This window comes from Schistocerca serialis, chromosome 11, assembly GCF_023864345.2.
Source record: "Schistocerca serialis cubense isolate TAMUIC-IGC-003099 chromosome 11, iqSchSeri2.2, whole genome shotgun sequence".
Lineage (NCBI taxonomy): Eukaryota > Metazoa > Arthropoda > Insecta > Orthoptera > Acrididae > Schistocerca > Schistocerca serialis.
This window is the reverse complement of record NC_064648.1, coordinates 57,799,389-57,814,976: the sequence shown is the minus strand read 5'-3', so window position 1 is coordinate 57,814,976 and position 15,588 is coordinate 57,799,389. Positions and strand designations below refer to the sequence as shown.

The window sequence follows — 15,588 nt, the reverse complement described above, 5'->3', positions numbered from 1 at the left end:
TAATCAAAGTAAGACAGACAATGACATGTTGGAACACCTTTACTGCAGACACTCGAAGGTCGACGTCAATTCCCCCACAAAAATGTACTGACAGTGGCCAGAACTATCTTTATTTATCATACACATAGGCAGTCCAAAGAAAAGATTAGACTAATAAAGCACATACAGCGTGCAGAGAGGCGTTTACAGTAATTCTTACCACTGCACGGAGGCCGAGCACCGATACTTCTGTGTGAAGTCAGGACAGCTGTTGGAAACCTGTGATGCACCTTCTATGCTAATAAAATATTATTAGAGTTCACAGTTTTTACAAGTAGTTGTTTCTCTGCGCTAGCCTCGGCTGTCCCTCATTCATCTCCGTCGCGGATTCTGACTGATGTCTGTCCAGTTAGCGCAGTGGTCGCTCGCTCAGGAGAAGGTATTAGAGAGCCTGGCGCCACGGCAGGTTGCTGGCGAACAGGGAAGGTCGTCGCTCAGCGTGAAGTGGTCTCACTTCAGCTGCTGAAGTATTCTCCATCCCACTCTGAATTCTACGATGGTCCTTGGTGACCAATCCGCGATGTACCCGTGTCAGTAGTCGTGTGGTCGGTTGATCCCCTCCCTGACACCTGGTACATTTGTTCAAAAATGTGTGTGAAATCTTATGGGACTTAACTGCTAAGGTCATCAGTTCCTAAGCTTACACACTACTTAACCTAAATTATCCTAAGGACAAACAAAGACACTGATGCCCAAGGGAGGACTCGAACCTCCACAGGAATCAGCTGCACAGTCCATGGCTATAGTGCCTTAGACCGCTTGTGGTACGTTTGAACACCCTTAAATGCCTCTGTATTGAAGAGGCATGTGGACCCCAAGAGGACCTGTGGCTGGCTTCGATGTTGGAGTTTGGTGCTGGCAGCACCCTGTGGTGTGGTGTTGTGAGAAGACAGTCAGTTTCTCCATCAGTAGACGGAAGGTGGCGGGCAGCCCGAAGTTCACCCGTTGGACACCATCGTCTCAAGTGCATTGTCGGCTAATTCATAGACTGTTCTGTAGTTTATAGGACACAGATTCACTGCAGTACCGTAATCATGGAATCATGTGTTATTATTGTGAATTCAATTGATCCCAATGATCACCTAATGACGAGAGTTGGAATGCTGGAGTATTTAACATTTCTGTGTCCATTCCTTTCCCTATACTCTTATGTAAGGGACAGGTTTCCGTGCACCATGTCTTACGACCTAGCGAATAGGCTCGTCTTACTGTACTTAATTTTCTTTCGCAGTCTTATTTCCGCTGTATGCCTATTCCCACTCAGCACATGGTGTGGTAACGTGTTGACTGCCTAACCCATTTGTGGCATACTGGCGTACTTCCTAATTCCGCCTCTGTCTGTGGCACGACTTAATTTTCCTGTGGTAATTTTTATGAGTTGTAATAAAATTTTCTAATTTCCCACCCCTTTCTGTTCAGTGCTGTAACACCAGGCTCTGCATGTGCATACAAGAGCAAGAAACCCTATTGGAAGGACCCTCCTCCAGGAACTTCCCATTGCTTTACAGAGTGTCGATGAGGGCACATATGGACAACTTCACTGACCAGAATTTCATTGCATCATGGACTAAAGCCGACTAGTCGCCTCAGTGGCTAACATGTGGAACTACTATTTGGAAAAATTTGGATCATAATCCGCATTGGACAACATAATTTAAGTACTCTGCACATTCTCAATGATCAGTTTTCCTTAAATATTTCGAGCCCATTTATCTACTCCTTTCTCCTACAGCACTCTTAACCTCTGGTGACCTCATCATCGACAGAAGCTTTGTTTCTTATCTGGGAGGGTGTCTCTGAGGCAGAACTTTCAGAGTAAAAGATTATCCCTAACCTATGAAAGTTCTAATTTGGCTGTACATCATCATACTTGTTTAACACATTTGCTTCCTATGCTTCTTAGATTTACTACAATCACTAACTCGTTAAATAATCGGTTCAATAGATTATCTGATTCTGTATAGAATCAGTTCAGTGTTTGCTCTCTTCTGGAAAGCTCTGAGCACAACTACTGCAAAATGGTCATCTTTTCTTGTTGACACTTTTTGATGAATGAAAACCCAGTTAGAAACTGGAAAGATTGTGTGGTTATGAAAATGCGCAATAATGTGCTACACAGTCCACATCTGCCTCCACACTGGCGTCTGAAAAGCCAGAAGACGTGCAACATCTTGCAGCTACTGCATCAACACATGTTTCCTACAGCTACACCACAAAGCCTATTTGAATTGACTGCACACTGACAAACAAATATTCAAGCACCTGTATGACTGCATGCAACCGACACGTTAACAACACACAGCAGTATTCCTTCTGTGTCTGCTTTGTGTACTTCTGATGCACTGACTGACTTACAGTTGGATGCTAGTGTTTGCAATAGTGCCTCTCTTTGCTGCTGTGAAATAAGCGTGCGTACTAGGAGGAGTTTGCACTAATGCATCTCTGGTATTGCGAAATGGATATGCACCAACAACGGATTTGCTGATTTGTTTGCAGTTGGCTGATAATCCCTGTGCCCGGAAGTATTTGCAACATTCTCTCTTTATTTAGTATTAAAAACAGTCTTGATCATGATTTATTTATCAAGGTGACCGGTTTCGTCCACTACTGTGGTCATCTTCAGACCTACAAGTTGTATACCAAGCTTTAATTACACGGCTACATACATTAAATAAATTACATAAAGTTATAAAGCTATAAAACGATGAATTACCATTGAGTAGGAACCTCTTTCTGTTGGAGAATCACTACTGGATAAACCAGTGCACGTCTTACTATATATAATGGAGACTCCGCCCACTTCTGATGGCATGATGTCATTACTAACCAATGAGTTATAAGTCGAATAACAATTTAAGATTTCTTAGTTAAAACAACATTGTCAAGAATTACAAATAAATACACACAAAACTTAGCTTATTAAACAGCTATTGTCAATTAAGAAGCGTTAAAAAGATTTAAATATGTAGGATAAATGAACTTCGGTTTGGCAGTGCATGGGTTGCTCTCTGAAGGCCTGTTAGTGAACTATTTGGAACCACTAGTTACCATGGTGAAGTTGGACGCCGTTCCAAAGATTAGGCAGCAGGCTTCTTTCCACTGAAGTTGTTGTAAAGTCGAACTTCATAGACAATGTTTCATATATATGGACAACAACTTCGTATCGTATTTGTGCAGCATGTAGTATACATGTCAGCTAAAGATTATTACAGCCTACTCATTGAAAATCGTTTCAATAAAATGTTGCTGCTCAATAATACATCGTCTGACGTGACAGTCTTCATCATTCCACTTTCACAACAACTTCGTTAGAAAGAAGCCTGCTGCCACATCTTTCCACTGGTGTTTTGTCCTCACCATGGCAACCACTAGTTCGCCTATCGACTTTGCAAAAACTTCAGTGGAAAGAAGCTTGCTGCCTCATCTTTGGAACGGCGTCCGACCACCATGGCAACCAGTGGTTCCAAATAGTTCACTAACAGACCTTCAGAGGACAACCCGTGTACTGCCATACCGAAGTTCATTTATCCTACATATTTAAATATTTTTAACGCTTCTTAATTGACAATAGCTGTTTAATAAGCTAAGTTTTGTGTGTATTTATTTGTAATTCTTGACAATGTTGTTTTAACTAAGAAATTTTAAATTGTTATTCAACTTATAACTCGTTGCTTAGTAATGACATCATGCCGTCAGAAGTGGGCGGAGCCTCCATTATGTATAGTAAGACGTGCACTGGTTTATCCAGTAGTGATTCTCCAACAGAAAGAGGTTTCTACTCAATGGTAATTCATCGTTTTATAGCTTTATAACTTTATGTAATTTCTTTAATGTATGTAGCCCTGTAATTAAAGCTTTGTATACAACTTGTAGGTCTGAAGATGACCACAGTAGTGGTCGAAACCGGTCACCTTGATAAATAAATCATGATCAAGACTGTTTTTAATAGTAAATATTTGTAAGACATTGATCACTGCCAATCCCATAATGTATTCAAAACTAACTGTCTCTTCATGCTGCTGTGGAATGAATATGCACTGTGAACAGAATCGCTGGGTTACATGCTATCAACTACAATCACTGTGTGTGCAAATATTTGCAATTTTGCTTCAAAGTGGTGCTGTGGAATGGCTATGCACTGACAGTGGAATTTCTGGCATGCTTGCAATTAAATTGGCTGCGATCACTGTGTTCGCAATGGTTTGCAGTATTGGCTCTCTGTGCTGTTTGACAGGAAAGTTGCTGCCTTGCTTACAATTTAGTGTATTGCTGTGTTACCAAGGTTTCATTGCATTCTCTGCCATTGTGGAAGGAGGATGCACTGACAGGTGAATTCCTGAGATGAAGCCGTTATGAGCAGCTGCCATGTTAATAGCTTTGTAAAATCCCACACCACCACATTTCTGTGAACTGGAAACTGAGCTAAGACATGAGTCGCATGCTGTTTCAAATTCTCTTTCTCACCTCTACAATTAGGTTTTCTACAGTTTCACAGACTCGTTTAAGCTGAATACTGGGACGCCTCCTGAGAAAGGGCGTGGCTGACCTCCTTCCCCATGGCTCCCCAATTCAGGCTTCATCTCCAATCTCTACATGATTAGACCTACAAGGTCGTTGCACTTTAAATTACACCATACACACATTCCTGGATGCTTGATGGATGGAACTGCTTCCAGTGATTGTTCAGCAATCGTGTAACCATACAACAACGGGTTTTCGTAGTATTTCTGTGCTATAAATTATATCTGTTGATGTTCAGTGTCAAATGCCAATCTCTGCACCAACCATCGATCCTGTGCAGGCCGTCCTCAGTTACTTTCGAATTTTATACAGCTAAAATTTCTCTATGTGGAGTCTCATCATCAGCAAAGAGGCTCATGGACTCTCCAACGGTATAAAACTAGGTTATTTACATGCAGTCTGAACAATAATGGTCCCAAAGCACTCCCTTTCAGTATGTCCAATGCTACTTTCACATCTGAAGACATCTCCATTAAGAATGAAACGCTTTGTTCCATTTGCTTGGAGCTCTTCAATGTCATCGCAAAACTGCTCTGATATTCTTTACACCGCAATTCGATGCTGCAGTAAAACCTAACCTTGCTTCCTATTTATGGACTGAGGCTGTGTGTGATTACATGACACTTCCACGTTTGCAGTCCCTTGCAGCTATTGCACCTGTACTCTTCTGAGAGCTGACGTTACAGTATTGTGTTCGGACTAGAAACTGCCAGCAGCCTGTGCATCGCTGCCTGCACCCAGGTTGTGGTTAGCAGCTTGCGGCATTAAGCTTTGCTAACGCTTGCACTAGCTAGCCTGTTGTTGTTAGTAGCTGCTGGTGGCACTGGGGGTTCAGTACAGAAGGAACATGTTTGCAGGAGCCAGTCAGGCGCCAGTATCCCAGTCCAACAATCAGAGCCAGGAGGACCTCTGCCTCACACAGGGATGCATCAAAGCAGGTTGGTACTTGTGCTCTCTTCACCTACTGCCTACAGCTGTAAATGTGCCCAGAGAAAAACAGGAAATACTCTTTCCAAGGAAAGTACCTGGCGACAAAAGTGGGCTCATCACATAGTAGATGCAACGTTTTGTGAGGAGAATGAGTATGTGAGAGCGACATTGTGATAGAAAGAATGGAAATTTCTTGTGTGTGTGTTGAGGGAGGGGGGTGGGTGACAGACAGATCCAGAGAAAGATTGTGTTTGTGTGAAGGACAGGAAGCTTTGTGTGTGTGTGTGTGTGTGTGTGTGTGTGTGTGTGTGGTGTGAGTGAGTGAGAGAGCGAGAGGGACATTTGGCGTTTGTGTAAGGGATGAAAATTTGTTTAAATTTATGTCTGTGCGTGTGTCTGTGTGAAAGAGAGAGAGAAAGTTTGTGTTTGTGTAAAGCAGAGGAGGCCTTTGTGTGAGTAGCAAGTGTGCTTGTGTGTGCATGTGCGCGTATGTATGTGTGTGTGTGTGTGTGTGTGTGTGTGTGTGCGTGTGTGATAGAGGAAGACAGCATTACATCACACACAAAGCTACATACAGAATTACAAGTGCATGTTGGAAGTAGTGCTTTGAATTTCTCGTGTGAAAACCCTAAAAGCTTTTCGACAAGGCAAACGTTATTACCATTCAGCCCCTTTAATATTCATTGCTACATATTTATTTCCAACCTAGTTACCCTCCCAATGAACACATCTCTCCCAATGAGAGACCAGTTTGTTGATTCTGGCACTGTAGAATGTTTCATTCTGTTGACAGAGCCACAACCTCACGTCTGCTTGCATCACTTCGTAACTATGAAAATAAAGTCCTAGGACATTCCCTTTACATTTTGGAAGCAGATGAAAATTGGATGGAGCCAAGTCAGGACTTTATGGAGGACGACCGATGACAGTGGACCCAAGGTGTCGCAGTGGTGTATTCCGACACTGACTACCTGAAGGAGAGGGTGCTGCACGTGTGGACGAGCTGCTAGAATTCGAAAATTGATTGCTGCACCGTGTTTCTCACGCGCCTGCGTAGTTATATCACACACCGCCATGTTGCACGCTACGGCCTGGAGACCTCTAGCGACAGAGGGCTTCAAATACGCAGACATGAAGGACAGAGAAGCAGAATGTCAGTAACGTTAGTTTAATTTAAAAAGCTTTAACGGTTTTCATGTAAGAAATTCTGAGGTATTACTTTTCATCGCACCCTCGTACATGCCACAGAAACTTTTTTGGTGTGTGTCCAAGCAATCTCCACAGACAAAGGTAACTGTCAAATGATAATGTTCCATTAACAGGACTAGCAGTGAAAATTAAGGCCTTACCTGTGGTTACGATATAGACATATAAAGTACCAGTGAGTATTTTGATACAATGTAGAAAAGGCATAAAGACACTTCACTAATTATTAAATAGTGTAGTATTTACATGTGGTATGTTTCCCCTCAGGGAAATGGCCATCTTTAGTACTATTACTGCTCCAGTCAGGAGTTATGTCTGCAAGGTCAGTGAGTGATTTCTGGTGTGGTGTTCGCCCGGACAGCGTCTGAGGTGCTGAGCAAACTGGACCCGTCGGCGGACCCCTGTGATGACTTCTACCAGTACGCGTGTGGCAACTACGTTCGCACCACCAACATCCCGGATGACAAGTCGTCGGTGGACACCATCTCAGCTCTCACCGACCACCTGCTGGAGAAGCTACGCAACGCCATAGAAGAGGAGCTGACCGAAGCTGTCGTCCCACGAAGCCTGCAGCTGGCACGCGACTTCTACAGGGCCTGCATGAACAAGCGTGAGTACTCGTGCTCCAGACTCTGGCAGGAGACACCTACTACCTGAGCGAGAGCGCTGTGGGTCAGTAACCTGCGCTTGCTGCTGCAGTGTTTCCATATCGCGTGTGAGTACGGCTACTTGCCTGTAACACCATGATCAGCGAACACTGCGTAGCGGATCTGTCAGTCTGATGTGGTCCAAGTTACCTTCCACTGCTGTTCTTCAAATACAGTCGCCTGTCTCTTTTGTTCAAGCGGTCTGGCTGCTCTATACCACGGCCAAGTGCAAAGTTATTCTTCTCGACTTCTTCTCCTGGCTGGGTGATCCTGTAAGAGAGCGTCTCGCTATTTCCAGCTACTAAATGATGTACAGGTCTTCAACGACAATCTGCTGTATTGCTTCAACTATTTATATCAGTTGTGAAGACAGATCCAATAAATAACTCATAGTTTCAAATACATCATGCAGCATACAAATACACCGAATTAAACTTGTGATCTAAGATTTACATTCTTTATTTGTCTTGAGTGTTTATATTGCAGTATGTCTGTCTACTCTAAGGTGTTCATGACAACTTCAAGTGACGTCACCAAGGCATAAACGTGCACCTCCAGCAGGTGCTAGCGCGCCTTGCCCTGCTGTGTTACGCCACTGCAGGGGCCGCATCTGCATGGATTGCACATCGGGATAGATGCACAGTGAGTTTTTGCCAGTCTATAAATTGTTGATAAAAGACACGTCCATTCTCCGCCAGCGTGAGCGTCTGCAGTGGAACATTGGTCATTCTCACTAATAACCCACGTTACACTACACTACTCTCCTACGAGGGTGACCTTTTAGGTTTCAACATGAGCTAGCACTGCTCTCCCAGCCCCTCGCGGAAGTTACTCACCACCAAACTGCAAGTTGTGTACGTTCAGCAAGTAGTACTTGCCACTCAGGTATGACGGTCATCTTTCAAGGTTACAAGTCTGAATGAGTGTGAGCACTCGTCCCCAGACCCTACAGAATGCTATCTAATGCTAACCTCGAGCACTGTATGTCTCTCACATACAGTGTAACTCAAAAGAAAGGCAAATTTTGGAATGTGTTGCGGCAGTGCTGCAAGGTAGGTGGGCGCCGAATGACGGATACATTGATCAGCCAGAACATTATGACCATGGACCTACTATCTGTATAAAGCCATCCAGGCAGTAGCCGTGTCACCTGGCGAGGAATGATTGCTAGCCAGACATACGCTCAGTGCATGTAGTGTCAGTAATCGTGCTGTCCACCTGTAGAATGGGGAGGGATGCTATCTACCTGACTTTGACCGAGGGCAAATTTTGATGGCCTGGAGGTTCTGCACGACGTCATGCGGTTGTGGGACCACCACTCACTACAGATGTTGGACGTCATAGGCTGGACAGACTGGTAAAAACAGGACAGGTGGCGAACTGTGGTGGATCCAACATCAGACTGTAATGCAGGGCAGAGTACAGCTGTGTCTTAACACACAGTGCACCAAACACTCCTAACAGTGGGCCTCTGCAGCCGACGACCTGTGCATGTACCAGTGGTAACACCACGGCATCGGCAACTAAGACTCAAATGGGCGCGTCACCATGAGCACTGGACGTTGACGCAGTGGCAGAGCACTGTATGGTCAGATGAGTTCCCATACCTCCTTTATCATGCTGATGGGATGGGGCGATTCCGTCGTCTGCCAGGGCAACAGCTCCTTGACATCTGTACTTCGTGATGGAGAGAATCTGGCAGCGTCCTCATTATGCTTGGGTAGCATTCATGTGAGCATCCATGGGTCCAGTGAAGCTATGGCAAGGCACCCTGACGATCGAGGAGTACTGTACATTGGTTGCAGACCATGTACACCCCTTTATGACAATCATGTTTCCCAACAACAATGGCATTTTTCAACAAGGAAATGCGCCACGTCACAAAGAAAGATGTGTATTGGAGTGGTTTAGGGAACACGGTTACGAGATCCAGTTGATGTGGTGGACTCCAACTCGCCAGCTATGAACCCCATTGAACACATGTGGGATGTGATTGAACGTGGTGTCAGAGTTCATCGTCACCTTCCCGGAATTTACAGGAATTATGTGACTTGTGTGTGCTGATGTGTTACAAATACCCTCCAGCAATCTACCAAGGCGTCATAGCTTCCATGCCACGACGCCTTTCAAATGTTACCCGCGCCATAGGCGGACATACCAGCTGTCAGGTAGCTGGCCACGATGTTCTGGCTGGTCGGTGTAGAATGCTGCTCACAGTAAAGAGTAGAAATGCAACAGTGGAACTAGGTGCAGCACGCCATTATGGCAAAATCCTATTACACGAATGTATGTATGGAGGCGTCATTTCAACATGGGTCAACGTGGTCGTGTTTCTTTGGCGCGTGAAATCAGCACCTGTGTCCGTAATTCTGAAGCCACGGGTTCTGCATTGAAGAAGCAATCTGCAGGGATACTCCAAATGCATATGGGAGACAATATTGAGGCTGTGCGAAATGCTTTCGCAAGAAGTCCAAAGTGCTCTCTTCGACGTCAGACAGTCTGTCAACAGTTGTATCCTTCGACTGTTCAGTACACACTGAAAGTGAATTTAAAGTTCCATTGCTACAAGCTACGTGGAATTCTCTGTACTGTAAAGTGACATAAATAAATATGTGTAAAATAATTGTGAATTGTGTTGATGCATTAGCCTCCATTCCAAAATTTGCCGTTTTTTGAGTCACTCTCTACTATTTGTTACACTGGGTACTCACACTGAGGTTACGTGGCCGATGTTCCTATAGAGAAATTAGTAGTGAAAGGTAATTCTGATACTTGCTGCTGACAACTGTGCAGAGTTTCAGTCACCTGCCACACACAGCGCAAGTTTTAGGTAAACACGAATGGCGACTCGTTTGGAAAACTGGTTCAAAAATGGTTCAAATGGCTCTGAGCACTATGGGACTCAACTGCTGTGGTCATCAGTCCCCTAGAACTTAGAACTACTTAAACCTAACTAGCCTAAGGACATCACACACATCCATGCCCGAGGCAGGATTCGAACCTGCGACCGCAGCAGTCGCACGGTTCCGGACTGCGCGCCTAGAACCGCGAGACCACCGCGGCCGGCTTGGAAAACTGGCTAGGTGAAGAAATCCGCCTGTGGGGGAAACATTTTACCGCGTGTGAGGTTCAGTGGCAGTGGTTAGGGGTTTATGGAGAGATTCTAATTTGTCGTCAGCGAACGACGTCGGAAGTCTGCGGCCAGTAGAGGAAATGTCACCGACGAGGACCGTTGTAGGCGACCCAGCACGGCTTCTACAGATTTTGACACAGCTCACGTCAAGCGACTTTCGCCTTTTTTCGTATTTGAAGGAGCTGAAGGCTGAAAACTCATCCCATGAAATGACAATTGCGTAAACCGATGTGGAGACAATGTCGAAAAACAACCTGCCGTATTTACTATGAATTGGCATCATTGGCTGTACGACATAAGAGATAAGGCTTTTTAACCTTAGTTTCTGGTCGTCCTTTGCATATTAGTTAACCACCGCAGAAATACACTGCTGGAAAAAAATCGCAGCACCAAGAAGGAGTTGATAGTCGTGTTTCTACATCTGAAAGATGCATCTGCTCAAATTCCCCAATAGTCGCATAAGTGTGGCTCTAGTAGTATCACTATCAGGATGCAAAGCAGGTTTGCTTTAAATACACACTGTAACGGCCGTGAGAGTTACTTACCTTTCAGACTGGACGTGGACAGTTGATGTTAGTCAAAAATGTTTTTAAGATGACAAAGACGCCATAATCAACACTTCACTGAGTTTGAATGAGGTCGTGTAAGAGGGCTATGAGAAGCTGGATGTTCCTTCTGTGACATTGCAGAAAGACTTGGCAAGAATATCGCCAATGTACATGACTTCTGGTAGCGATGGTCACGAGAATGTACAGTCACAACAAGACCATGCTCCGGATTGCCATGTGGCACTACCAAGAGAGAAGAACATCGTGTTCAGTGTATATCTCTGGCGCATCATACTGCATCTACAGTAACAATTTCAGCAGCAGTTGGTACCACAATGACACAGAAAACTGTTACAAAGGAGTTGCTTCGAGGACAGGTCCGAGCACGGTAACCTGTGATCTTGCAATGTAACCTTAGCAAGTGAAATACCGCACTTTCATTAGTCTACGTTAATCGTTGTTGGGTGTTGCGATTTTTTTCTGTCAGTGTACATATTTCCAAAAGCACTGGTTTGTGTTTGAGAAGAGTGTAATTTACAGAGAAATGTCATCATCAAACAAAAACATCAAGAGAAATTTTCTTTAACGATTAGCTGAGTGCTCGGAGTTTTCCAGGTAAGTATGTAATCCTTCCGCACTCTCTGTCCACAGTCTTGTCCCTCTTCCTATCTATCTTATCCTCCCCTTCTCACGCTCCATATACTCATACCACCTCTGTCCATCTGGTCTTTATCCTCTGTCCATCTCCTCCTCTACCCCTGTAAGTGAATCTCTTTCTTCATCTGCCCCTCACGACCTTCTTAGTCCATCTCCTCCTCTTTCCTTTCTCTGTCCATCGTCTGCTCTCACCTCTCTCTGTCCACCTCTTCCACCTACCTTTCAGTCATTTCCTACACATCCTCACTCTGCCCAGCTCCTCCTCTCCCTTTTCTGTGTCCATTATCTCCTTCCCTCCCCCTGTATGTCCATATCTTCTTCTCCCCCTTCTGTCTCAACGTTATTGTCCGTCCCTCAAAAGGAGGTAGTTCGTTCTTACCCGTAAACTATTCCTCCCCATATAGTAAGTAATGTGTGTCCATGTTTGGTTGAAATTGGTCCATGGATTTAGGAGGAGCTTCCTACCTGCAGCTTTGGCAGTGTACGCACATGCCGTTCATATTTCACATATATTCAGCGTATTTCACACACAGTTTTACTCGTCAGTTTCGCCCTGCGGTTTCATTTTCACTCATCTCAATATTTCTTACGTTATATCCCTGAACTATCTTTCTTACAATGACATAATCTCGTAAGCACATTCAACGGCTTCAGTAAATACTGCCTGAAAAATGTTTCGTGAATACATTTTATAGTAAAGAAGTAATAAGTCACAACGTAATGCTTGATGAGGCGGTTTTACTGTATGAACAGTGAAACTGTGGTAAGAGATGCAGTTTCTTTTCCCTTTCAGCATTTTGTGGGGTTGTCAATGAGATAACGTATCACAATGGTTTGAAAGTTTGAGAAAAACACCTAACTGTGGTCATGCTCAAGTTTTCTTTTCTTTTGAGTCATCAGTTTTCTCAGTGGTTTACTGTGGCCCGCCACGAATTCCTCTCCTGTGCCAACCGTAACAATTGCAACTTATGTCCTGAATTATTTGCTGGGTGTATTCTAACGTCTGTTTTTCTCTACAGTTTTTACCTACTACAGCTCTCCCTCCAGTGCCGCGCTACTTATTCCCTGATGTCTTAACAGATGTCCTACCATCCTGTCCCTTCTTGTTGGCGTTTGCTGTATGTTCCTTTTCTCGCTGATTCTCTGGAGAACCTCCTCATTCCTTATCCTATCAGCCCACCTAATTTTCAACGTAACACCACATCTCAAATGCTTTGATACATCTTTTTTGGCTTTCCCACAGTCCTTCTTCCACAACCACATAATGCTTTGCTGCGAAGGTACATTCTCACCAATTTCGTCCGCAACGTAAGACCTGTTTTTGGCTGACCTCTTGGCCATTCTCAGGTACTGAATGAATAAAGTCTGATATTCACCCATTTCGTAGGGAGGTGATTTTTATCGCCATAAGGGTTGTTTCCAGATAGTAAGTGATATATGTACCAAGATAGGTCGAAATCTGGTCAGTGGTTAAGGAGGAGATGTGGATTCTACATACATACACAGATTTTTATAGTACACATCAATTGCTCATGACTTTCCTTATAGTCTTTCACCCTTTTAAATTTAGTAGAGCTGACTAATCACCTAAAACTTCCTTCTTTAGTTTAGTCTGCCCTTCTTTAGTTACATTAATTTGTTTTCTTTCATGTTAATTCCTCATCTCTTGCTTAATGCATACTGCTTGTTCTTCAAATCTATGCATAGGGTCTTCCCAAACATCTGCCATGCAGTCTCGCTTCAATTGAAATGGTTCAAATGGCTCTGAGCACTATGGGACTTAACATCTGTGGTCATCAGTCCGCTAGAACTTAAAACTACTTAAACCTAACTAACCTAAGGACATCACACACATCCATGCCCGAGGCAGGATTCGAACCTGCGACCGTAGCGGTCACGCGGTTCCAGACTAAAGCGCCTAGAACCGCACGGCCACACCGGCCGGCCTTCAATTGAAAGTTAACGTCCTCAGAGAAGATACATGCAAATTCAACTTTCAGATGACAGACAATACCAGATTGGATCCACACTATAGCAAACATATGTGAAAATGCCTTTTATTTAACACATCTAGTCGAGAGAACTTGAATACACACAGAATCCTTACTTCACTGAAATATTACCACTAAACGTCAGCTGATTAAAAAATGTAATACCATGTCTTCATACTCCCTATAGCCACTAAACAAAGCTTTTTACCCACTGAACTAACTCACTGAACTTGTAATTCACTTGTGATATTTTATAGTAGTCAAATAGATGATGATAACTGTCAACTAGTTGATGCACACTCTTTTCAAAAGTACAGGAACTTTCTCTGATGTAATTCCAATATAACTCCCAATACCGGAGCTGCAACTGAATGTTGAAGATGTGCTAGAGTACATATATTGCATATTCATAGAGGGGTCAAGACATATACTGAAACATTAAAGTGTGACCATCTAATATTCAAGTCACAGCAGCACTACCAAGAACCATTTCAGCCACCCGTTCCTTGACACAACAAATCAAAGTAGAATTTAAAACGGATTGTATGTCAAAGAAATTCATGTATGTCAAACAATATTGTTAATCAGGCCCCTGGCAAGGTAATCCTAACAGAAAGCCAGAATAGCTAATGTGAGTAATCATACATCACTGATAATACGAAATAAAATGTATTAATTCACTTAGTTCTAAAGCGTCGAAAACCACTAAACTTTTCCAGAAGCAATTCAGAATTTACAATGAGGTTCCACGCAATTGAAATCTTGTACTATCGTAGCTGTCCAGCAAATACATAAATAAAAAAATGGAAATAATTATCTCTACAAATTTGTAATACAGATGAAAATTTCTTCCCACAGTATATTCAATGTTAATAAATGCTGGAAAACACACCAGATTCCTTGCTTCATCAGGTCACGTCACAAGACATCAAATGACACTAGAAAAGTGTTACAGTACCACTACATCAATTCGAACTTTACAAATCCAAATTCAAAGATACGCTGAGCTGATTCATTACCTACATCAACGGTTCCAACATTCCTGAGACGATTACCCATAAGCGCAGTGAGATATTAGCTATTGTCCCACTCTCTACCCTTCGATCTCCCCCTTCCCCCGCTCTCTCGCTTCCCGCGCCCGGGTTCGATTCCCGGCGGGGTCAGGGATTTTCTCTGCCTCGTGATGACTGGGTGTTGTGTGATGTCCTTCGGTTAGTTAGGTTTAAGTAGTTCTAAGTTCTAGGGGACTGATGACCATAGATGTTAAGTCCCATAGTGCTCAGAGCCATTTGAATCAACCTTCCCCCGCTCTCACATTTCCACTAGCGCCTAATGAAACTTCAGAATGAAAAATAATTTGATTTGAACACTTTTATTTTTAAAGTGACGAGAGGTAAATGACATATATAGTTCCTCTAAGTATTTTATTGAACCATAAACCGACGAGTCAAATAGTTGATACTCTTAATGTCTAACAAACTTTCTTTATGAAGCAGTTCTCAGTGCATCGTGATTGCTGTCTAAAACCCGTTATCATAAAATAAAGGTTACTATTCATGCTGAGGGTAGACACTTGCTACATAACATGCTTCTTTTCCATCACTTCTCTTCCGAGCGACAGTTGCTTCACCTACACTCCACATCAGCACTCAAAGCAGACCAAGTTAAAATGTCTACACTAAACTTACTGCATGTAAATCATTTGCTTGAAGGACTCCTCACTTCTGATCTGGCAGATACTGGAAGACTACAAGCTGCCAGTGCTCTGTGTCTGAACGCCGCGAATGATGATGATGAAGATAGTACAGCGGAAATCGTTAAAACTGAACACAGCTTCAGAGCCCTACGCAGTGGCTGTCAGATTCTATATTGAATTTGCGGCTGAAGTAGACCCTGTTTTGACAACAATCTATCGT

General features: G+C 43.5%; 1 protein-coding gene across 1 annotated transcript in view; it reads left to right on the top strand.

The window, feature by feature from the left end:
- The window catches only part of LOC126426850 (neprilysin-2-like), a 285,437-nt gene that overhangs the window by 133,125 nt on the left and 136,724 nt on the right, over positions 1-15,588 (top strand). The window contains exons 4-5 of the mRNA XM_050088871.1: positions 5,418-5,498; positions 7,058-7,306. Of these exons, the coding sequence (XP_049944828.1) occupies positions 5,418-5,498; positions 7,058-7,306 (330 nt within the window). The remainder of the gene's footprint in view (positions 1-5,417; positions 5,499-7,057; positions 7,307-15,588) is intronic.